General features: G+C 48.4%; 1 protein-coding gene across 2 annotated transcripts; it reads right to left on the reverse strand.

Annotated features, from left to right (window-relative positions):
* LOC308569555 (stonustoxin subunit alpha-like) lies at positions 1–23,624 on the reverse strand. 2 transcript variants are annotated; one of them, XM_081163619.1, is made up of 3 exons: positions 23,500–23,624; positions 5,591–5,723; positions 1–3,698 (listed from the first exon to the last, which is right to left on the reverse strand). In XM_081163619.1, exons 2-3 carry the CDS (start codon positions 5,685–5,687, stop codon positions 1,621–1,623), a joined length of 2,175 nt encoding a protein of 724 aa, XP_081019745.1. In that variant the 5' UTR covers positions 5,688–5,723; positions 23,500–23,624; the 3' UTR covers positions 1–1,620. The 2 variants fall into 2 exon arrangements, with proteins under 2 accessions (XP_081019745.1, XP_081019746.1); XM_081163620.1 differs by lacking the exon at positions 5,591–5,723 and having other exon boundaries at positions 23,500–23,599.
* Between the last annotated feature and the right edge of the window lie 169 nt (positions 23,625–23,793).

The following is a 23,793-nucleotide window of genomic DNA, read 5'->3' on the forward strand; positions in this document are numbered from 1 at the left end:
TTTCCTAAGTTTGCCTCCTAGAGAGGACTTTTTTTCTTCAATTTGGTCATACAGCTTCTGCTCTCCAGGCAGCAGAGGCTCCTTGTTGGCAATTTTCTGTATTAACTCAGCTACTTCCCTCACTTCCTTCAGGGACCGGATTCGCTCCTGATATCCAGGCTTCAGCTCCTGTTCTTCGGACATGATGAGCAGATCAATGTACTCTGGTGTAGAGAGTGGATTGGGCTTCAGTGCAATCGCCTGAAGGCGCTGGAGGCTTTGAGATGATTTCTGGATAAGCTCTTCTAAGATGTCCTTCACTTCTTCATAGTCCTCATTAAGATTTTTAAGCAATTCCTCTGTGGTCATCAGCTCACCAGAGGCACGTTCATACTTTTGCTTCAGTTCTTCATAGGTCCTGCTCTCTTTTCTTGTTGTATATTCAAATTTGTATTTCTGATTGTAGTGCACATTCCACACTCACTGGCCTGGGCAGACTGTGCATCTTCCGGTGCTGCTATTGATAGCTGCACAACCATGCTTATCTTCATCTCTAGGAATTCCACAAGGATAGTGACAGGTGAAGTGACAATTCATGCAATTAGTTATGTATTCTCCCGTGCCAGATATATCCTTCTTCACTGGTACAGTTACCACTACCTCATATGTAAAGTTTCTGTTTGCCGCCACATCAACCTTATGCTTGTCCAGGGCTTCCTGCGTCTTCCTCAGTTCTTCCAGCTTGGCCAGTCCAGCTTTGATTTGGGGCTGCAACCCTTCAATTGCAGCTTCAAGCTCTTTTACCTTCCTGAGCACTTCCTTTATCAATGTTAAGCTCTTTGTTTCTAGCGTGTGGGATGAATCAAAGAAGGTCTTCATGCTCATGGTGCCCATTTTCCAAAACATTTCATCAAAATTGAAGTTGCCTCCAGGCTCCACAGGATTGTTGGCAAACAGTGCTGAATTGTTGAATTTGAAGTGCACAGGGGTGCCCTTGGCATTCTTGGCATATGGTACATTGGCTTCCTTAATGGCCTCGAGAACAGGAGGGGTCTGTCCATCTGCAAATGTGACCAGGACTTGGATGTTGTCCTTTATATCTTGGCCAAAGATGGAGAGCACAGAGTCAAAAACGTATCTCTGGGCATGAGTTAAACGAGCAGAAGAGGCCTGGACGACAATACAGATGGCGTCTATATGATCAGTGCCCCCTGGGGAGGAGAAAAACTCCCGGATCTGCTTTGTTATCAACTTGTCATGCTCTATTCCTCTTGTGTCTCCAAATCCTGGAGTGTCAATAATGGTGAGGGAATAGGGGACTTGGAAACCCTTGCGGTGGTGGACAACGTAGGCGGTCACTTCTGATGTTTGGCTTTGAGCTTGGCTTCTGTTGGTATTTTCAGGAATAAGTTTGAATCGGAATTCATCTCCCCATTGCACGCCCAGGACATAATTGATCATTGCATTGATGAGAGTGGTTTTCCCTGACCCTGTTGCTCCCATCACCATAATCACTTTGTTGGGGGCCTGAATGTTCTCTTTCCCTAGCTGGTATGTTAGACAGGATCCAGAGACATCCTGTATGGGCTCCAGGGGCAGAGCATACACTGCTGGTGGCCCGTCCTCCACGCGTCTGCTGCCTTAGAGGTATTGACAAGCTACTCTCTTCTTGTCTCCTTCCAATGATGTGGAAACCTCAATCTCTTTGCTGGGCTCACTCTCAGCCCCACCGGCACACATGGCTGAGACTCTGAATCTGTAGGGTGTCTGGGGCTTCAGACCATCAATCTCACAGAACTCTGTTTTCTTCCCTGTTCTTTTTTCAGCCCATTCATCTTTGTCCTTGCTTTTTGCCTCTCCAGCCTCTTCACTGTAGTCCACTTTGTATTCCTTTATAACAGCTCCCTGGCCAATGATCTTTGGGCTCTCCCAGGCTATACTGATTTTGGAAGACTGTGTGAATATCTCTCTCAGTTCCCCAGGAGGGCTGGTAGGACGTGTCTGTACAGATTTACTCACATTGCTGGTCTCACTAAGTCCTGGTTTGCTCATAGCGCTGTATCGAAACTGGTATTCTGTGTTTGCGCTCAACCCTCTCACTTGGAATGTCTCCTGACTGTCCTCAGTATTCACAATCTTCCAAATTTCTTCTCCTGCAATCTTGTACTCTACTTGATAGCTGGAGATTGAAGCCCTTCCATACTCAGCTGGTTGAAATGTCAGCTGCACACTCTCATATCCAATTCGGCCAATCAGTGGAGGGAGAGGTTTTGAGGGCAGCTCAAAGTTCCTGCTGAACATCTCCCCATCTTCATAGAGGTAAATAGAAGCACCTGGGTTGTTCTGATCTGGGACAGAAGCCACAAGGAACCGGGTTTTCTCATTTGATTTATTGACCCGGGCAAAATCTGTAATGGATTTGGCAGCTTTACGAGCATTCCGAATTCTCTCTTGGTGCTTAAACCAGGCTTCATTGTTCTTGGGTGTCGACTGGCCACTGGTGGAATTTGCTGTTTCCTGAAAAAAATCTTTCTGAAGCAAGTCTTGTAAGGTGGCTAAAAATGGTTCCTCATCATGTAAAGAAGTGAAGGTAAATGAGACAACAAACTCATTCACAGGATTTAGCACGATTTCTTCCAGTTTGTTCTGGGAAGAGATTACTTCCATTCCACTTAGGATAATAAGGTAAGAATTCACCAAATTAATTTCTTGTTGCTTGGCATCCAAAAACTCACTGAGTCTTTGGTTCTTAAAGGGAGACTGGTTAATGGACTTTAAAATGTCCACCAGAACACTTTCCTCTTCCCCCCCTCCCCGGACCAAAGGCATGATTTCTGCCAGGTGTTTCTGGAAAGTCTGCCTGTGCTGCTTGCACAGATCCTTGAATCTACTGATTTTCATGTTTAAGTCTGGGAAGTTTTCAGCAGCAGGATTCATAGCCAGATCATTGCATCGCATGTTGATTTCATTCAGATTCTCCAAGATAGTTTGAGCATCAAAGATCAGTGCTAAGCTGATCTCACGCACCATCTTAGCTGCTGTGGAATCTAGCTTGGCCAATGGGTACAGCCAAACTCTGACAGGCACAGCCTTCTCTCCATCCTCCCCGAGCTTTTGGGGCAGATCGCTGTAGACTTTCATGGCATCTTGAAAAGTCACCGGATTACTTTCCAAAGAAAAATCCCCATAGAACTTGCAGCTGAAATTCTCCATTTGGGCTTTCTCCATCTCCTTCATCTCAACAGATGCTTCCCCTTTGACAGAGACTTTAATCAAGTTGATCGCAGCGTGGAGGCTTCCTTGTATATCTTGCACAGACTCGGAAGAAGAGACATTTCGGTCAAACACAAAGAAAGCTTGGGCTCCATACAAGATGGCAGTGACAACATGGGTGGCTGTGCCATGCTGAAAACCAGCTGGATAAGTGATATTTCGGATCCCCAAATGGCTCATGGTCAGCTGTGAATACTTGGTGGTAGCTTTGTACTGCAGAGTGACTCTGGCCTGTTTCGTGGACTTCTTGGTGTCTTGAAGGAATTTGCCTGATCCATCCACTTCAACTGTTCCACCCAAAAAACTGGCCTTGAGTGATGCAGGGACATTGAGGGCAGAGGCCTTATCATCGATGGAGTCAGATGCAATGATTTCATATTCAGTCTTTGGTTTTGGTTGGATACACAAGTCCTTCTGAAGCGAGTCCTGGTCCCAAAGGGTGATTCCTGGGATAAAGCAGAGAAATATGCAAGGCTTGAGTATGTTCACAGAAATGTAGAACACAATTAGCCTAATGCTAAGGGTGTACAGAGAAACAAGGAGTTAAAATAGAGCTATCATTGCCCACAATGTCTGCACTCATGAATTTTGTCCCACTGTCATCCCCAATGAAAGAGGTTTGTGCAGTTTTATAAAACTTGGCAAAAGGCAGGGAAAATATTTGACCAGATATGAGAGTGGAACAAATGTGAACATTTCATGAGCAAAACACTTTGGTGAGAGAACTCCAGCAGATTTAAAATCACAAAATATGCAGCAAAGCAAAGTGTGGAAATTTAGGCTGTCAGACCTTTAAAATATGTGCTTGTGAGTTCCTTCCAAAATAGTCCCCCCCCCACTCTGGCATCGGAAAAGACCACGTTTCGTAAGTTCATAATGGTTTACTTAAAAACTCTCCGAAGGTCAGATTCATGTCCTTTTCCATACAGCAGTCAGAAAACACAGGGAGTAAAACTTGGCTTAGTTACAGTGGTAAGCGCAAAATATGGTCTGAAGCTCAACATCAAAAAAACGAAGATCATGGCCACTGGTCCCATCACCTCCTGGCAAATAGAAGCGGAAGAAATGGAGGCAGTGAGAGATTTTACTTTCTTGGGCTCATGATCACTGCAGATGGTGACAGCAGTCACGAAATTAAACGACGCCTGCTTCTTGGGAGAAAGGCGATGGCAAACCTAGACGGCATCTTAAAAAGCAGAGAAATGAGAGGTGGACCATAAAGAAGGCTGAAGACTACAGTGTCTCTCACCCATGGTTTTCCCAGTAGTGATATATGGAAGTGAGAGCTGGACTATCAAGAAGGATGATCGCCGAAGAATTGATGCTTTTGAATTATGGTGCTGGAGGAGACTCTTGAGAGTCCCATGGACTGCAAGAAGATCAAACCTCTCCATTCTTAAGGAGATCAGCCCTGAGTGCTCACTGGAAGGACAGATCGTGAAGCTGAGGCTCCAATACTTTGGCCACCTCATGAGAAGAGAAGACTCCCTGGAAAAGACCCTGATGTTGGGAAAGATGAAGGGCACAAGGAGAAGGGGACGACAGAGGACGAGATGGTTGGACGGTGTTCTCGAAGCTACAAACATGAGTCTGACCAAACTGCGGGAGGCAGTGGAAGACAGGAGGGCCTGGCATGCTCTGGTTCATGGGGCCACCAAGAGTCGGACACGACTAAACGACTAAACAACAACAAATAATTGTGGAAAGATGTATTCTTAATGGTCTGCACAGGTCTGGTGGACTACAAAGGTTTTCGGCAAGCTTTAAAAAATTGAAACAGAACACACCTGCTGAATCTTTATTGGCAGATGATGATGATGATTTGGGCCAAGACAATGCCAGCAAGGTTAAGGAGCAAAGACGCTATCACGGGCAAGAAGACTTCTTTTTAATAAATGGAAGTCTTGTCCAAATGCAGAGAACATAAAGGAACACAAACTTTGGCAAAAGATGTGGAAGCAGACAGTAAGGGATGTTGAAAATGAATTTGAGGAGCACATTTAGCACTGAAACTGCACTGTTTGGGCCGACTGCTAATCCTGATATGAGTAATTTTTGCTTTTCAGTACAGTGGTACCTCGGGTTACAGAAGCTTCAGGTTACAGGCGCATCAGGTTACAGACTCCGCTAACCCAGAAATAGTACCTCGGGTTAAGAACTTTGCTTCAGGATGAGAACAGAAATTCCACAGCTGCAGAGCAGCAGCAGCAGGAGACCCCATTAGCTAAAGTGGTGCTTCAGGTTAAGAACAGTTTCAGGTTAAGAATGGACCTCCAGAACAAATTAAGTTCTTAACCCGAGGTACCACTGTATAAACTCTTCCTTGCACCAGCTCTACCTGGGATGAGGGCATCTTTACGACAGTCGTACAGCATCCCCAGCAGGAATGGGCGGCCCAGGGCTGGTATTTCAACCGTGTCGTCTGATCTGTCCATGGCTCAGATCCAAGTTGCTCTCCTGCCTTCACCTTCCTGCAAGAAACAAGAGATGTGAAGGACTCTGGAAAGATTATTGGGCATGCAAAGCGTGTGGGGAAAAGAGAAATATTGGCACTACCATCCAAAGACTGATGCTAACATACAGCCAAAAAAAAAAAAAAGGGGGGGAGGAGGGAATATCACATCATGGGGGGGGGGAGCGGGAATTAGACGTTTGTATGCAGTAGTTGCACATGTAGAAGGTAGCTTGTGCAACTGATCTTCTTCTTGCTTCCCTCTCATCCACAGTCCCCTGTAGCAGCTGAAAACTATCCTGTGATCCCTGAACAAAGGGGACTGTGTCAAGCAGAATTTCAGTGGGATGAGAAATCACCCTGAACCTTGGAAAGGGATCATGTGCCAATGGGGGGTCTGCTTGGACAGGATTCCTAGGCCCAAAGTCATGGGGAATCCCACGGCAGCCTTGTATGGCAGACACTACACTATGCAGGCCCTCTGGAAAGGGTTTGGGGGGGGCACAAGGGGTCACAGGAGCTGGAAGGGAAGATCAATATTTTCCATGCACAACCACTGGGTGCTTCCTACACTGAATTTCCATTTGGCCAAGAATTGTGCCTGCTGAGAACATTTTGGATAGTAGAGAAATATTTTACCACTACCACCACCAGTTTTATATCCCAACTATCTGGCGCAGTATTCAAGGAGGCTATCAAAGTGGGGAACTCATACATGCAGCGAGCCAAATCACATAATGACAACATTTATGGCAGAAATCACGAATGATGCTGCCATAGCTAACAGCGAGATACACAAAGTAGTATTTGGCAGAAACAAACTGCAGTGGAAGCAGCGCTGATCGTGATGAATACAAGCTGAAATGGAAGTTGCTGCTCTCTTATATTACTACTTGTGCTGCACCAAGAAGTTCATGGCACAATGGGAGTCAAATTACTTGTAGAAAATCTTTTGTAGAGGAACACAGAATTGTAGAGTTGGAAGGTACACCCAAAGGTCATCTGGTCCAACCCGCTGCAATCACAGCTGAAGAATCCCTGGTGGCCATCCAACCTCTGCTTGAAAACCTCCAAGAAAACCTCCACCACCCCTTGTGGGAATCTGTTCCACAGTAGAACAGCTTCTACCATCAGCTGGAAAGTCATTTCTTGACATTTGAATGCATTGGTTCAGGTTCTGCCCCCTGGACCAGCAGCAAAAAGCCTGTTCCATCTTCCCTGTGTCAACCCTTCAGGTATTTCAAGATGGCTCTCATATCACATCTCAGTCTTCTCTTCTCCAGGCTAACCACACCCAACTCCCCCAACCACTCCCCCCAAAAGCTTGGTTTCCTGACCCTTCATCATCTTGGTCTCCTGCCCCAGCAGTGGCGGAGCACAGGTGGGGGCAGGGAGCACAGTGTGTGTGTGTGGCAGCCGCGATGGAATCCCACTGGGATCGTGCTGCCGGGGGTGGTGTGCTCCCCCCCCCCGCCACCCTCTTCCTCCCCCAGCACACTTCTGGCCTGTTAGCATCGTTCTTAAAAGATGCCCTGAACCTGACAGAGTACTCCAGGTGGGGTCTGACCAGGGCAGAATAGAGTGGTACTTGACTTCCCTAAATCGGGACACTAGACTTCTGTGGATGCAGCCTCGGATTGCATTAACTTTTTGCTGTTGTTTTTTAATTGCTGCATTACACTGTTGACTCATGGCAGCAGATTTTCACTGTTTGAATTATGACAACCCTAAGAGAAATTGAAATTGAGTGAATTGCCCATTCCTAATTGTGCCAAAACTTTTACTTGAAGGTTTAATGACAATTAATGACCCCAGGGTTGTGTTGCTATTATGTACTGAGTTGAATAGGATCGAAATTGCAGCAGTCTGATTGGTCCTAGAACAATAGGATCCAGAATGCAGCAGTCTGATTGGTCCTAGAACAATAGGATCCAGAATGCAGCAGTCTGATTGGTCCGCAGGAGCCACCCAATCCAACTCCAGCTGGAAGTGAATCCGCAACCTGATTGGCCTACAGGTGAATCCCGGAACTAGCCAATCACGTGGGGCCCATTGTGCAAATAATGTATATAAAGCAGACATTCTGGGGGAACTCCATTCCTCACTACTATGAGCTGAATAAAGAGCATGAAATCCACACTGGACTCTGAGTATATTTCAGTCACTATTCCCACTAGCCTAAATTTATGCTGTGCTTAATTCTATCCTTCCATTTCTCAACAGTTTTCTCCTTCTGTGAAAGAGGCTTCGGTTTTTCGGTCTCATCCTCCTGACACTTCAGAATTTCTTTAGAATTTCAGTAGGCGTGTGGCGCATGTGATTTTTTTTCTTCCAAGTAAAAACAAATAAATAAGATCCCCAGCGCCTTGCACCCTGCCTGCTCCCTGTGCTTTCTGATCAGAAAAAGCCCCATGGGGGGGGGATTCCCTTCCCCTGGGCTTTACTTGAAACAAGGCCACCCAGAAAGGCTGCGGAGTGCAGGCCACCAGGGAGAAGATTGTGAGAAGTAAGGGAAAGTTGCTCACAAACACTCCTTGGCCACCTTTAAAGTGAGCTTGAACAGGATAAAAACACTGCAACCCACCTTTGAAATATTCTTTTTTCTTTTGTAAAGTAGATGTAAGTTGTAAGAACTGTAGTGTGTGATCTCCCCTTTATCACATACACAGCCCAACAAGACAATGACAAGAATCCACCAACAGCATACAAATCAATATAACCTGATCCAAAACACTCACCCACCCCACTCACACATAAAAATAAAGATCACCACGCCCAACCACAAATGAACAGCCACAAGTGAACAGCAGAGAACCTGCACAAGCGATGCTGACACAAAACCCCACATATATTAAGTAAAATAGAAACATTCCCCCCCCACCCATCTTCCCCCCTCCACCCTTTTTCTTCCTAATGTCTCAACAAATGAAACTGATTTGTAAAAATGTTACATTACACATACTTCTGTAAATCAATAAAATCTTTAATAAAAAAAGAAAGAACTGCAGTGTGTGATGTAAATATCGTATTGCTGTGTATTGTTGTGTAAGTTAATGTTGACTGTTTAATAAAGAGTTTTCAAGAAGAAGAAGAAGAAGAAGAAGAAGAAGAAGAAGAAGAAGAAGAAGAAGAAGAAAACTTCCAAGCTGCGAATCATAAACTCAGAGTTTAAGGGCCAGTGGCAGAGGCCCAAATCCTGAAATAGTCTGTGACTGGATATCATGTGTTGAATCAGAGTACAGGGGCTCAGGCAAACACAGAGCACTGAATACATAACAGGGACAAAGATCACTTTCAGGGGGAGAAGGAAGTTGCGAGATGGTGGAAGCCGTTTCCACTCGTCAGCATTTCACTCCAAAAAGGCTCTTCAGCAGTGCATCGCAGAGTTGGAAGGGACCCCAAGGGCCATCTAGTCCAACCCCCTCCGTCGGCCTCCCCACAAGTCGGATCCATGCAGAAACAAGGTCCTTAGTTGCACAACCCTCCCTTTCCTGGTATCCGGACCCAAAATGGATCTATGGAAGCTAGTTGGCTTCATACAACAGGGATCGACATCACGGGGGATCTGTTCTCCCCCCTGGGCTTTTGGGAAAGAGGTTGTCAGCAGGGCCTCCATCTTGGCCTCAGATATGGGGGCTCTTGGCAGCAGAGGAAGGTTTCCCTCGACATCGAGCCACAACCAGCCTCAATTTATATGAGATTAGGAGAGAAGAGGCTTTCTGGAGCAAAAGCAGTCGCCCCGGCAGGAGGGCCCTGAGATGTTTGGGTGAAGGGCAATATACAAACAACAACCGCAATAAATATTATCTTCCATTTTTGTGCACTGTGGCAGCAGCAGCAGGGCCATGCTCTGGGGGAACCCTTCCAACCCCTCACAGATGAAGGAGGAAATTCTGTGTATTCAGGGGGTGGAAGAGCTGACAGGAGTTTGCCTCCCGGTATAAATGTGATGGGGCCGTCCCTTCTGGCAGGCGTGGGGAACCTTGGCCCCTCCTGATGCTGATGAACTACAACTCCCACCACCCGGCCCTTTGGCCAGGCGAGCTGGGGCCGGTGGGAGTTGCAGTTTGGCAACATCTTTTGCGCCCCAAATCCCCCCCCCCGCCTGCCCCAGGGAAAGGAACCTTTTGAACTCCTCATGATGAACTCCCCTCACAAATCTTATTTCTTTGACTGGCCAAAGGCTCTTCCGATGCTGCTCTGGAGGGAAACATTTTGAACCTGCTGTTCTGGTGGCCTCAGGAAAAAGAGCGGGGAAATCCTGGCTGTTTCTGAGGGGAAAGTGTCTAAAATTCTCCTCAGAACCAGTCCTCACACCACTTAGGGCAATTCACTCCTCTTGCTTCTGAGGGGGGAGAGAAACTTGCACAGTCAGCTTCTAGGTTAACAATATTTGCTCTGTGATTTCTGCCCATCCTGCAGCCTTTGCACAAAACTCAAGAGCACCACTCCCTAATTCCTGGGATTTCAGGCCTGGAAAAGCGATGAGGAAGGAGATACGCTGAATTTTAAATCATGAGAAGGCGAAAATTTATAAAAGTTTTATGAACCATATTCTAAGGAAGAATTTGTATAGAGTTTAGGAGAAATATAAAAATCTGCTGCACTTTACAGAGGGGGAACCTAAACTGAAATCAATGGAAAGTGTAGGGAGCCACGTGACAGAGTGGCTGCAATATCATCACTTACATGAAATGTTTAAAACAAACAGGAAAAATGCTTTTTTGGACCAAAGCTCACAATTTGAAAAAGAAGTTCTACAAAACAAAGAGAAACTTTTGTCCCAAATGTATAATTTATTATTAGACTGGGAAACAAAAGATGAGCTTGTCAAAGTCTCAGTGACACACTGGGCAATAGATATAGGACACAATATAGAGTTTAACCTCTGGGGAAAATTCTGGAAAAGTGACTTGAAGTTTACAGCATGTTATTCTTTGAAGGAGAACTACATTTACAGATGGTACTTTACTCCGAGTAGACGTGCTAAGATGTACAAGACAGAATCAAATAAGTGCTGGAGGTGCAAAGAGGTTGAGGGAACGTTCTTTCATATGTGGTGGACTTGTAAAAGAGTATTGGGAAATTATTCATAATGAATTGAAAAAATGTTTAAAAGTACTCCCCCCCCAAACCAGAGTCCTTTTGTAGGAGGTGAGGACAGGTGACCCGAAGTCTAGGCCCGAAGTCACCCCCCCCAAAGCAGGCTCAAAGCTTCTCAAAGCTTCTCAAAATCATTTCCTCAGCAGCTAAGCATCAGAAACATTCCGCTCTGCTGTAACAAAGGTAGAGAACAGTCCATTGTTTCTCAGGCCTTTCTCATGCCTTCTGGCCTTGCTAAAGAACCACACTGCAACTTGCTTTCTGTCCAGGAACCATGCCAGAACAAGAGATTGAAACATATCTGAACACTCTGAAACCCCCTCACCCCCTTTCCTTCCAAGAGTCCACAATAGTTCCAAGACAGCTTTCTGTACATGCTCAGGGGAACACATCATGGGGCAGGACTCCTGAGGGAGGAGAAAGGAGGAGGGAACTGGAAAGGGGTATATATGTTTGTGCACATGATTGTGAACTCGTGCATGCTTTTTGTGACTTATCACACTTGCTCCTTCTACCAGTTCATGGATGTGTTACGGTAAAATCTGGGTGCGTGAGGGCACAGCCACCCAGCTCGTCGGACAAAGTCCGCGGGTCCTAGCGGAGAAGAAAGGAGCTCAGCCGGACACAGGAGCAAAATACGAAGATCCGAGTTTATTGCGCAACAGGTTCAAAGTGGCATTGAACCCCGAGTGTGGGGTGACATAGACTTTTAAAAGTTCCCTCCACAACCCAGAATACAGTGCAGGAAACGTCATGAATACATTATGGGAAGGTCATGTTTCGGGAATTACATCATGAATACATTTCACACGTCATGAATAGATTATGGAAGGGGTGGGTTTACATTCATTAACATTTCAGATGAGGGAGGGGGAATATGCGGAGGAAGAAATATACATAGATAAACATTTTGAGTACCGGTGGTGACAAGACAATGGGTCAGAGATATGCATAGTCTGCCACTTAATATCGCCTAGAGGAAGGGTTTGGCGAAATGATCTGACAGGATTAGGAAGTTCCTGTGTACGTGACCCGCCGCTTTGGGGATTATGGAAGTAGGGACAGCATCATGGAGTCCATGGGGAACTGAGTTGAATGACACCGAAACCAAGAAAATCGGAACTACGGCTGATTTTATATTAATTTCTAAAGATTCCTATTGTCTCTACCCATTCCGTACTGCAGGGAGAAAGTAGAGGCAGGACGGATACATTGTAACAAGGTCTTGACAAGCGGATACAGAATGGATACATTGTAACCAGGATTTTGACAGTTTTACGAGGTCCCTGGTTTCGGATCCATTGTCCTCACAGTGGGGGGCCGTCAACAGCTTGTCAGGAGTGAAATGAGGCGTGCAGGAGCTCTCTGAGCTAGTTTCTGCAAAACGAATGCATGGCTGTGATTGGCTAAGGCGCGGCCATAGGAATAAGCGGAGAAGAGAAACACTCGGTCTACTCGTTCTAAGTATGGAGCGCAGATAGGCATAGGAAAAGATAGGGAATAGATATATTCGAGCTTATTTCGCTCGGGAAAGGGTCTGGGAAAAGTGTGGTGCTTGTGCAACGGTGAGGGGGTCTTGAGGGTGGGTGTGCAGTGGCACCCTCGAGGTCATCGCCTCGGGTAGTTAAGAGGAATGGGGGGAACAGGCACCCCCCCCTTCGGTCCGTATCAGTCCCCCATTCGGAGATAGATTTGCATTAAAGTTCTGTAAGAACTTGCAAATCCTTTCTCCGCACCATTGGAGCACTAAATTTCGGTGATCTCATATTCCCCTTCCCCCAAATGCCTCATTTGTACGTAGTCAGGGAAAGTGGGAGCATGTCGGGAGCGGGAATAGGCTCGAAGAGGAAAGGAGCTAGGAGAGGCAGAATGGCGAAGGAGGGAGCAGCAAGGGGTAATACAATGCATAGTACAACACAGGACGGAGACACAAAGAAAAACAGTTAAAATGATGAGCAACACGACTTTCAATAACTGTCTGAGCCATCCCAGCTTGGGCAACCATCCCCATAAGTCCAAATTGGATAGCCCCTCATGCTGGATGTCGTGGAATGTTATTCCCTGCTAGTTCATGAATGTTATTTAAATGTCCAGTTATATTTAAGGTCTGGTCGGTCACATACGTGCAGCACTCTGTGCCTATTAATGCGCAGGTGCCTCCTTGACTGGACAAGAGGAAGTCTGTCGCGATTCTCGTTTGCAGGCTCAATTGTCTTACCTCGGATAGTTCCGACATTAGGGAGTCTGTGATCTGGGTTGCCTCTTGCATGAATTTGAGGAGGATATCGGTGAGTCGGAGAATATCCACGTGGTTTGAACCGGCACCGTAGGCGGGGAAAAGCGCTCGGCCCACGGTCTCTCCATTCGCAGCGGCGTCTGACAGGTCTGACAGCTCTTTCTGTTCCCTCTTATTTCTTTGTCTTCCGGGGGGTAGGTGTGGAACTATCCTAATTCCGGGGACAATGTAGCCGACGAAGCAGGATCCGGACATGTGTGGGCTCACCCATGTGTACGCGCGATGTCCGCATACCCAGAATAAGCCGCTGAGGTAAGACTCCATTCTGCCTGAAGCAAAGGTTTGCAGCAGCATGGAGTCCGTGACTTGGGGCTTCCAGTCGGAGGGGTGTCCCACGACAGCGGCCCAGGCAGTGGTGAGGTTAGGGAAAGTCCGGGGACCCCTAGCGTTGGTGATGGTGACTAGTCCAGTTGTTAGGATTTCTAGAGTGGAGGTACACGTACTGGACCCAATGAAAGTTCCTTCTCCGGAGAAGCGGCGGCAAAGGGGTCCCTTTGTAGGGCCTGTGAGGTAGAGGTACTGATGCGTCAAGTTGAGTGCGGTTAAATTCCAGGACGTAACGTTTCCAGAGCGAAATTGTTCCAAAGTCACTGGTACTGGGACAAGTGGGAGGCTCTGCTGGAGGTGACTGGGTGCGTGGGCACAGATCCAGCAGTCTGGGTAGGGTGCTTCTTTCGCCACCTGGCTGAGAAGTTTAATGTAGGAATTTTGCTCCCAGGAAGAAAGGAGGTCCTCTCCCGGGAGCGCAGAGTCTGTGCCGAATTGCCTAGGTGCTGTACCGACTGGATGTAGTGGGTCGGTGGTATTTAATAGTTGTCGGTCTCTGGCGATTCCGCCGCACCTCAGGGGTCCAGCGTGATCCCAGGAGGGGGGGCGTGAAGGGTGTATGGGATGGTGCCAACCCTCTAGATATTCGGCCCCTTTCCAATCACGGGTGACCCCAAGGTTCCATAAACAGCAGAACCGCCGCAGGCAGAGACCTTGGAGTTGAGGTTTCCGGGTCTCTGGGGTGGAGAGGAGACACTGGAACCCGAAAATCAAGTTTCCAGAGGGGCGACTGGAGTCCGTGTAAGCGTGGGAGGCCCCTCCTATCTCGACTTCGGTCCAGTTCGGGCTTTGCGTGATTTCCCCACCTTTGTATAGGAGATAAGTCCCGTTATGGCAAGTCAGGCGGTAGGAAGAATGGTCCAGAGTGAGGGCAGCAGACCCAATGCGGCGTAGGTCCTTGTTTCGGATGAAAAGTTCCCAGTATTCGTCATTGGTGAGTCGGGGTACTAGAGAGTGGCGCAGTAGGGTCCGAGACTCAGGAAGGCAGAAATCAAAGTCCCCCATTCGGTCAGGGTTAGACCTTCCCCCTGTCTCGACCTCGTGATAATCCAAGAAGTGATAGTCAGTTTGTAATCCTGTACAGTGGTTTGATGAGGCAGACGTGGTCCTGAAGAAGGTGGCGAGGAGAAGGGCGGTGCAGGCAAAACCCATGGCAGGTGTGCGTGTAGGGGGAGAGGTAGTTCGGAAGTTGTAAACTGTCGACGGAACTGTCAGATGAGGTGGGATGGAGCGGTGACGTAGGGAGCTGTCAGACGGAGCTGTCAGATGAGGCAGGATGGAGCGGTGACATAGAGAGCTGTCAAACGGAGCTGTCAGATGAACTGTCAAGCGCGTTTGAGACGTAATTTGAGAGCGTCGGTGTCAGGGACGATCTCGGATGTCCAGTTGGATGTCGTGGCGACTGGTCCGGTCTGTTGAGCCCGATCTTGGCCCCGATCTGCTGGTCCGGTCTGTTGAGCCCGATCTTGGCCCCGATCTGCTGGTCCGGTCTGTTGAGCCCGATCTTGGCCCCGATCTGCTGGTCCGGTCTGTTCCTCGTCGTCGTCGATGTACGAGGTCGGTGGTGTGGGAGGGGTCGAGAAAGTGAAGTCCTCGCCGGGGTTTTCCTCCGTCTGTTGAGGGGGTGGCGCGGGCTTACACCTGGTGTGATGGATCCACGAATTCTTCTCCCCTACTTTTACAGCGGTTGGTGATGTCAAGAGGATTTGGTAGGGGCCCTCCCAGGCGGGTTGAAGGGGTTCCTTTTGATAAACTTTGATGAGGATCCAGTCGCCGGGATCGAAGGAGTGGGCTTGCACGTCGATGGGCAGGTTCTGTCCTTCGATGGCCGCGTACTGGTGGAGGCGCTGTAGCTGCGTCTGGAGCTGAATGACATAGTTAGTGAGTTCTGCTTCTCCTAGTTCGAGCTCCGAAAGGGGAAATAGAGTATTATAGACGGGAGGGGGTCTCCCAAATAGGAGTTCGTACGGAGACAGTCTCAAGGGTCCGGTAGGGGCACTCCGTATATTGTGGAGAACTAATGGGAGAGCATTTGTCCACTTCAGTCCAGTTAGCCTACAGAGTTTGCCAAGTTGTATTTTAATTTCTTGGTTCATGCGCTCTACTTGGCCCGAAGATTGTGGGTGATAGGGTGTATGAAGATCCCATTTTATTCGTAGAGCCTTTGCGACTAATTGTACTATTTGAGCCGTGAAATGGGTTCCCCTGTCACTGTCTAGTCGGCGGGGAACCCCAAATCGGGGAATGATGTCCTGCAGGAGGGCTCTGGCTACTACAGAGGCAGTTGGCTTCCTACAGGGAAATCCTTCTACCCAGGAAGAGAGTTTGTCTATTATGATGAGGGCATGTTTGAAGCCTTGGCAGGGTGGCAGATCGATAAAATCTAGTTGCAGGCTTTCAAAAGGGACGAATGCCCATAGTCTGGCCCCTGGGGGTGCTCTGGGTTGTCGTTTGGGGTTGTAGGAACTACAGGTAATACAGTTCTTTGATGCTGTTGTGGCCGCGACTGCCAAGCCTGGTGCGTACCAGGATCTCTTAACATGTTCTATCAGTCTCCCCTTTCCCCAATGCGTTTGTTGATGGAGAACCCTCACCAATTTTGAAACCCATGTTTTTGGAAGGACGGGTCTGCCATCAGGGAGGACCCAAACATCATTTTGTTGGACTGCACCCACTGAGCGCCAGAGAGTCTTTTCTTCCTCGGGGGCTTCTTTGTAAATCTGTGTGGGATCTACATTAAGTGGGATCTGTAGGGCTTGAAACTCTGATTATTGGTTGGGGGGGCGGAGTGCGGCTGCTTGAGCCGCGTTATCGGCTCGTCTGTTGCCTCTTGAAACTGGGTCCCTGCCTCGGGTATGTGCTTTACAGTGAACGACTGCGATTGCATCGGGCATGTGGATAGCGGTCAGTAGCCTCTCCACTAGGGCAGCGTGTGAAATTTTAGAGCCTGCAGCTGTTAGGAAGCCCCTTTGTAGCCAGATTTGACCAGTGGTGTGGACTAATCCGAAACAATATTTGCTATCCGTGTAGATGGTGGCCCGCTTGCCCTCACTGAGTTCGCAGGCGCGTATGAGCGCTATCAATTCTGCAGCTTGGGCGCTATATTGTGGGTTGATCGGGTTGGATTCTAAGACTTCAAAGTCCGTAACCACAGCATACCCCGTCTTCCTCTCCCCTTCTATTACCCTGGAGCTGCCGTCTGTGTAGAGTACAAGGTCCGGGTTTTCCAAGGGTAGGTGATCGAGGTCTTCCCTGGGTTTCTCGGCTTGACGGACTATTGTGGCACAGTCGTGGTGTGGGGTCCCATCGTCGGGGAGGGGTAGAAGGGTGGCTGGGTTAAGGGAGTTGACTCTTTTTATGGTGACGTTTGATGGGGTTAGCAAAAGGGCTTCATACTTGTTTAGTCGGGAATTTGAAAAGTGATGACAGCCTCGTAGAGTTAGGAGGGTGGAGACGGAGTGGGGAACATGAACAATGATTTCATGCCCCAAGACTGTTTCTTGAGCTTTTTCGAGGAGGGTTGCCGCGGCGGCTATAGCTCGCAGGCAGCTTACTGCCCCCTTTGCTGTATTGTCCAATTGTAGGCTGTAATATGCCACAGGTCTTTCTTTATCCCGGAAAGGTTGAGTTAGTACCCCTGAGGCTACCCCCATTTGCTCATGGATAAACAGGTTGAAGGGGATTCTGTAGTCGGGTAAGCCTAGCGCAGGGGCTGACCTTAGTTCCCGCTTCAATCGTTCAAAGGATTTGTATGCTTCTTCTTCCCAAACTAAGGTGTCGGGGTGGTCTTGGCGGGTCATGGCAGACAGCGGTTTCGTTATTTCGCTGTAGCCTGCGATCCAGGCTCTACAGAAGCCTGCCATTCCTAGGAATCCTCGTAGTTGTCGCTTGGTTTTGGGAAGGGGGATTTTTGTAACGGCTTCTATTCTATCTGTTGCTAAGCTTCGGGTGCCCACCCCTAGGATGTGGCCAAGGTACTTTACTTCCTGCTTACAATATTGTAGCTTTTTTGGTGACACTTTGTGTCCCTTCCTGGCTAGTTCGGCAAGGAGGTGCTTGGTGTCTGTTTTGCACGCTTCCTCGCTGGTAGAACAAAGGAGCAGGTCATCTACATAAAGAAGGAGGGCAGAACTGGCTGGGAGGTGTATATCTTGCAAATCTTGGTGTAGGATTGCTGAGAAGATTGCGGGTGACTCCACGTACCCCTGGGGCAACCTTGTCCAGGTTAATTGACTGGGTCCCCATGTGAAGGCGAAGAGGAATTGGCTAGCTGGATCTAATGGTATACTAAAGAAGGCGGAGCATAGATCTGCAGCGGTATACCACTTGGTTTCTGCGGGTATGGCGTTTAGGAGGGAGTTCGGGTTGCCCACTACTGGGTGACGGGGTATTACAAATTGATTTACTAATCTTAAATCCTGGACGAAGCGATATCGGACTGGGGCTCCCTCGGCGGACGGTTTCTTTACTGGTAGTACAGGTGTATTGCATGGGGATGCGCAGGGAACCAGGATCCCCTTTTCGAGAAAGTCTTCTATCATCGGGGTTAACCCCTCAATGGCCTCCTTGGGTAAGGGGTATTGTTTAGTACACGGGAAGGGTAGGTCAGTCCTATAAGTAATTTTTACCGGGACAGCCGATAGGAGGAGGCCTACTGAGGTTGACTCGGTGCCCCATAGAGAGGGGGGTAGATTGTCCTCCAGCTCGGGAGGGAGTTCGGGAAACTGCCTATCTGTCTTCACTTCCTCCATCATCCCTTGAAATTCAGGGATGGAATCTTCAGGCATATATAGGTAGATACCTTCTTGGGAGCATTTAATTGTTGCGTTTAGTTTACAGAGTAAGTCTCTTCCGAGGAGATTCACCGGACTACTGGTTAAGAGGAAGGTATGCTCGGCGAGTAGAGGTCCGAGGGTAACTTTAGTTGGACGTGATAGGGGACATGTGCGGGGTATCCCATCCAGACCCATAACCTTTTTTGTTTCTGAACCTGGTTCCAGGTGACTGTCCGTTAAAGTGGAGTATGTGGCCCCGGTGTCCAGTAGGCATTGATAAGGATGGCCATCTATCTCTATGGTGCAAAATGGATCTTCGGAGGATAGCGTTAGGACTGGACAGATAGTTTGAGTTTGGTCGGGACCCCCTTCTGATTGTCAATACGTTTGTTGGTCGTCTGGGGGGGGGTTGGTTAGGGGGGTGTAGAGGTGGAGCAGTGGCGTTTGCCCAAGGGTGGGTGGACGGAGTTATCGCCGGCATTTGTGTTCTCAGTCCCTGCGGGGGTGTTTGCGTTTTAGTAGGGACATTCGGGAGCGGTGGGTTGTAAGAGGCTGGGGCGGCTCGAGGGTTGTAGGGCACAGGAGGTTGGTTTTGGTACCCATAGGTCGTGTTGGAATGTACTTCACGAGTCACATTGTTGAGGTAGGGACAGAATCTTTTTATGTGTCCTTCCTCTTGGCAATAAAAACACCCTCCTGCGGCTGGTCCCCATGGTCTATGAGGGTTCGGTGGTCCTCCTCCCCGGACTCCCTTTCCTCGACTGAAACCTCTGCCCCTGCCGTAGTGTGGTTCCATGCTAAGGGCCAGGATCTGTTCCGTTTCGGGCTTGGGGTCTCTCTTCTTCCTCTCGTCTCGGGAGTTAAAGACAGATTTTGCGATGGAGAGGATTTCGCTAATACTCTTTCCATCATACCCTATTTGCAGGTTTAGGGCTTTTCTAATATCAGGGCAGGCTTGATCCTTGAAGAAGCCTTTCACAATGACCTCGTGTTGAGGATTATCTGGGTCGATCCCTCCCCAGGTCTTGATGGCTGATACTAGCCTGGTGTAATAGTCGGATGGGTGTTCATTGGCCCCTTGCAACACAGTTTGGACTTTAGTCCAGTTGACTGTACGCTGGCCAGCAGCCTTAATGCCGTCCAATATTGCCTTCTTGAACAAATCTAAGCACCATGTTCCGTCTGTGGTATTATAGTCCCAGGTTGGTTCGGTGCGTAGGCATTGGGCTGTGAGTGCCTCAACACCTCGTGGGCGTCCTGCCTGGTAGTTCGGGAGTTCAATTGCTTCCCCGGCTTTGGCTAAAATATCTGCCTTTTCGGCTTCGTTGAAAAGGGCATTTAGGAGAACATAAACGTCTGGCCAAGTCGGCTTGTGGGTCGAAAAAATAGCGCTGACCTGACGGTGGCACTTATCCGGGTCATCTCTTAAAGATGGCATTTGATTTGACCAGGTTACCAGGTCTGCCGTATAAAATGGTTGGTGAGTGTACACCATCCGAGGAGGTCCGTCCGGTTGGAGGGGTGGGATTGGCAGGGCCCTTAAGGGCATCTGGACGGCTGCGGATTCCGTCTGTTTGGACGTCCCCGGGGTCTCTTTAAGTTTTTCTAAGAGGCTAGGGTCTCTCAAGGTGGCCTCTAGTATTTCTTTAGCTCGCTGATTCAGAGCTACGGGGTTTGAGCCTTCTGAGGTAGCGTTCTGAATCTCCTTAGCTCGCTGCCTGGTTATTCGTGGGCTCGTGCCCCCCCGTGCCCCTGGTTCCCGTGTGTCTTCATCGCTATCTGATTGACCCCCTGGGGCGGGTGGAATTGGTTGCCTATAGTAGAAGGGGATGAGCGCTTGTTCTATGGAGTCTTCTTCTCCAGGGTATCCCTCGTATGGGGGGGGCAAGGACGACCTTCCATGACTTAAGACGGGCAGCTGATAGGTCCTTGTTCCTTTGGTGCCTTGGAGCAGCCCTTTGACCGTCTCGAAGGTGGCCAGGTATTCCAATTGACGGGGCTTTTCCTCTAACAAATAATTTTTAAGATGTTGTAGACGGTCTTCGTTAAAGGAGCCACCCTTTGGCCAGCGTAACTCTGGTTTTGCGGAGGCAGTTCCGGCGGGCCAAGTGTCTCTACAGAGATCTTCTAACTTCTGCCTCGACAGCAATTTATGCCCGGGAATAGATTTCCAATAGGAGATGACGAATTCGAGGGGGGAGTCGGGGTCCCTCTGGGATTCGGATGGCTTCCTTGAAGCCTTCCTCCCGGAGCGAGCCCGTTCATGCTTAGAGGCCTGGGTACCCATTTTATTCACGCGTGTCTAGACAGAAAGAAGGGAGAGAGGGGTCGGTAAAGATTGATATGGTATATCCTAGGGAAGTATTATGCTTAATGCAAGGGTATATAGTGGGGAGGGGTCTTTAGCTGCTTGGCAACTACCTTAGAGAAAGTTTTGAGAGCTCTATCTACCTGATTCTTATGTTCCCTTTCCAATTTTCTATTTCCTATAACCTGGGGTTTCCTTCCACTCTGCCGGTCCCGCCCAATTCCTCATGGGCAACCCCTCCTGGCAACCTCCTACCTATCGTCACACTCTCAGGAAAAGGGGCCCTACTGGACGCTCGCGTAGTGCGATGCCAGATCGGGTGATCCCTGGATAGGTTCCGAACGGAAAATCCCCCTTGCTTTCGGAAGCGGACTCACGCACGATACACGTGTTACGTGGCCCGACCGGTGCGGCTGGGATTGATTGATAGGAAAGCAAGACCCCTTCCTGCCCCCTCCGTAAGGGCGCTCGGGAAGTTCGGAAAAGAACTCCAACCCCTTGCTTTCGACTGAGATGCCCGTTGCAGAGAGTCGGCTGTCTTTCCAAGCCGGGTCTCTCCGTCTTACTTTCGGACTCTCAATCGGTGCGGCTGGCTGGAGAGTTTGAGGAGAAAGAGATAGAGCTCAGAACCCCCCTTTCGGGTCGAGCGGCAGTCCACGGTCTCTCTCACCACTTGGACCAAGATACAGGCGAGAAGGAGCGATAGAGAGGAGGGCAGAGAATTCAGTTGCCAGGAGATTCCACCCCCTTCCCACCAGTGCACTGGATTTCCTTTTCCTATACTCACGCGTCTTCTACGATGATCCCGGGATCGGTGAGCAAGCCGGCTGGATCCCTCTTTGCTCCCCGACTGAACTCTGGGGCTTCAGATTACCGCCCGGAAGATGGCCGGAGGTCCAAAGGATCTTCCCGAGCAAAATGGCCCGGTGCCGGCTGAAGATTTCGGGGGCCCCGGTCAGCAACACGGGAGAACGCTTCCGCCCCACGTTGGGCGCCAAATGTTACGGTAAAATCTGGGTGCGTGAGGGCACAGCCACCCAGCTCGTCGGACAAAGTCCGCGGGTCCTAGCGGAGAAGAAAGGAGCTCAGCCGGACACAGGAGCAAAATACGAAGATCCGAGTTTATTGCGCAACAGGTTCAAAGTGGCATTGAACCCCGAGTGTGGGGTGACATAGACTTTTAAAAGTTCCCTCCACAACCCAGAATACAGTGCAGGAAACGTCATGAATACATTATGGGAAGGTCATGTTTCGGGAATTACATCATGAATACATTTCACACGTCATGAATAGATTATGGAAGGGGTGGGTTTACATTCATTAACATTTCAGATGAGGGAGGGGGAATATTCGGAGGAAGAAATATACATAGATAAACATTTTGAGTACCGGTGGTGACAAGACAATGGGTCAGAGATATGCATAGTCTGCCACTTAATATCGCCTAGAGGAAGGGTTTGGCGAAATGATCTGACAGGATTAGGAAGTTCCTGTGTACGTGACCCGCCGCTTTGGGGATTATGGAAGTAGGGACAGCATCATGGAGTCCATGGGGAACTGAGTTGAATGACACCGAAACCAAGAAAATCGGAACTACGGCTGATTTTATATTAATTTCTAAAGATTCCTATTGTCTCTACCCATTCCGTACTGCAGGGAGAAAGTAGAGGCAGGACGGATACATTGTAACAAGGTCTTGACAAGCGGATACAGAATGGATACATTGTAACCAGGATTTTGACAGTTTTACGAGGTCCCTGGTTTCGGATCCATTGTCCTCACAGTGGGGGGCCGTCAACAGCTTGTCAGGAGTGAAATGAGGCGTGCAGGAGCTCTCTGAGCTAGTTTCTGCAAAACGAATGCATGGCTGTGATTGGCTAAGGCGCGGCCATAGGAATAAGCGGAGAAGAGAAACACTCGGTCTACTCGTTCTAAGTATGGAGCGCAGATAGGCATAGGAAAAGATAGGGAATAGATATATTCGAGCTTATTTCGCTCGGGAAAGGGTCTGGGAAAAGTGTGGTGCTTGTGCAACGGTGAGGGGGTCTTGAGGGTGGGTGTGCAGTGGCACCCTCGAGGTCATCACCTCGGGTAGTTAAGAGGAATGGGGGGAACAGGCACCCCCCCCTTCGGTCCGTATCAGATGGTAGAAATAAAAAGCCTTTTCTCCGAAACTATTCCTTGAGTGTCTGTTGACTCCCATTTTCCCTTTCCCGGGCGCAATATTTTTCCCACCCGAGGGCAAAGCCTCATAAGGCTACACTTTCTGTTGGGGATAATTCACACTGAAATTCCCAGGTGTCAAAAAAGGTTATTTATATATGCCGCCACCACGGCCCATGTTTTTTTAGGCCCAAAATGGAAAACGAGTGAGGTCCCAACCAAAGAAGAATAGCAACTTAAGTTGCCAGAATATGCACAACTTGCAGACTTAACATATAGAATAAGAGAACAAGAAAAATATACGTTTTGAGAAGACAGGATAATGTTTGTTGAATATATGGGAAATAATTGTGTACAGTTGAAAACGCTGGCAGCATTAAGATAAATTCAATGGTGTAAATAAGTTTTGATGGATTTAATAATGGAATACTGATCGGTATAGTTTTTGTAAAATATGAAGGAATTTATGATATGCAAAAGGAACCTTGGAAAGAAAAGAAGGGAAGTCACTGATATTTTAAGGATGTAAAATGAGTATTTTAAATTGTAAAATAGAAAATTTAATAAAAATTATATAAAAAGAGAAAGGGGTGAATCCTTGGCATGGATTGTGCCCCCTTTCCCCTCCCTTTTAGAGGATCACCCAGGAGGGCAGACTTTGACTCCAACCACGAACTGCCCCTACAAAACCAAGTGCGAAAGGCGCATTGTAGCATTTGCAAAATATTTTCCCACCCCCCAATCCCTCACCCTCCATTTCCTCCTGCAGGAGGGATCCCCACCTCTGCTAAATTCCACCAGAAGAGAGGGGTGTTTTCACTACCTTGACTTCTGCTGGGCAGTTTTCTCAGCCTGGAGAAAGTTGCTGTTTCCCTCTGCAAATTCTGGCAGCCTCTGGCTCTCTTCATTCCTCTGAGAGATCTGAATATGCCGCAGGTTTTGAGTGCACATTAATAGCCGAATGTTGGACAGATGGAAAACGAAAGTGTTTTATTCTCAGTTGATTCATCCAATTGCACATCCATAAAAGGAGAACACAATAGCATCAAAAGAGTCCAGCTGAAGGGTCAGGCAAAAGGGGTCTATCACTGTCCAGCAGCCTGATGGCTCTGCAAAC

Source organism: Podarcis bocagei, assembly GCF_964188305.1.
Source record: "Podarcis bocagei genome assembly, chromosome: 12".
Classification (NCBI taxonomy): domain Eukaryota; kingdom Metazoa; phylum Chordata; class Lepidosauria; order Squamata; family Lacertidae; genus Podarcis; species Podarcis bocagei.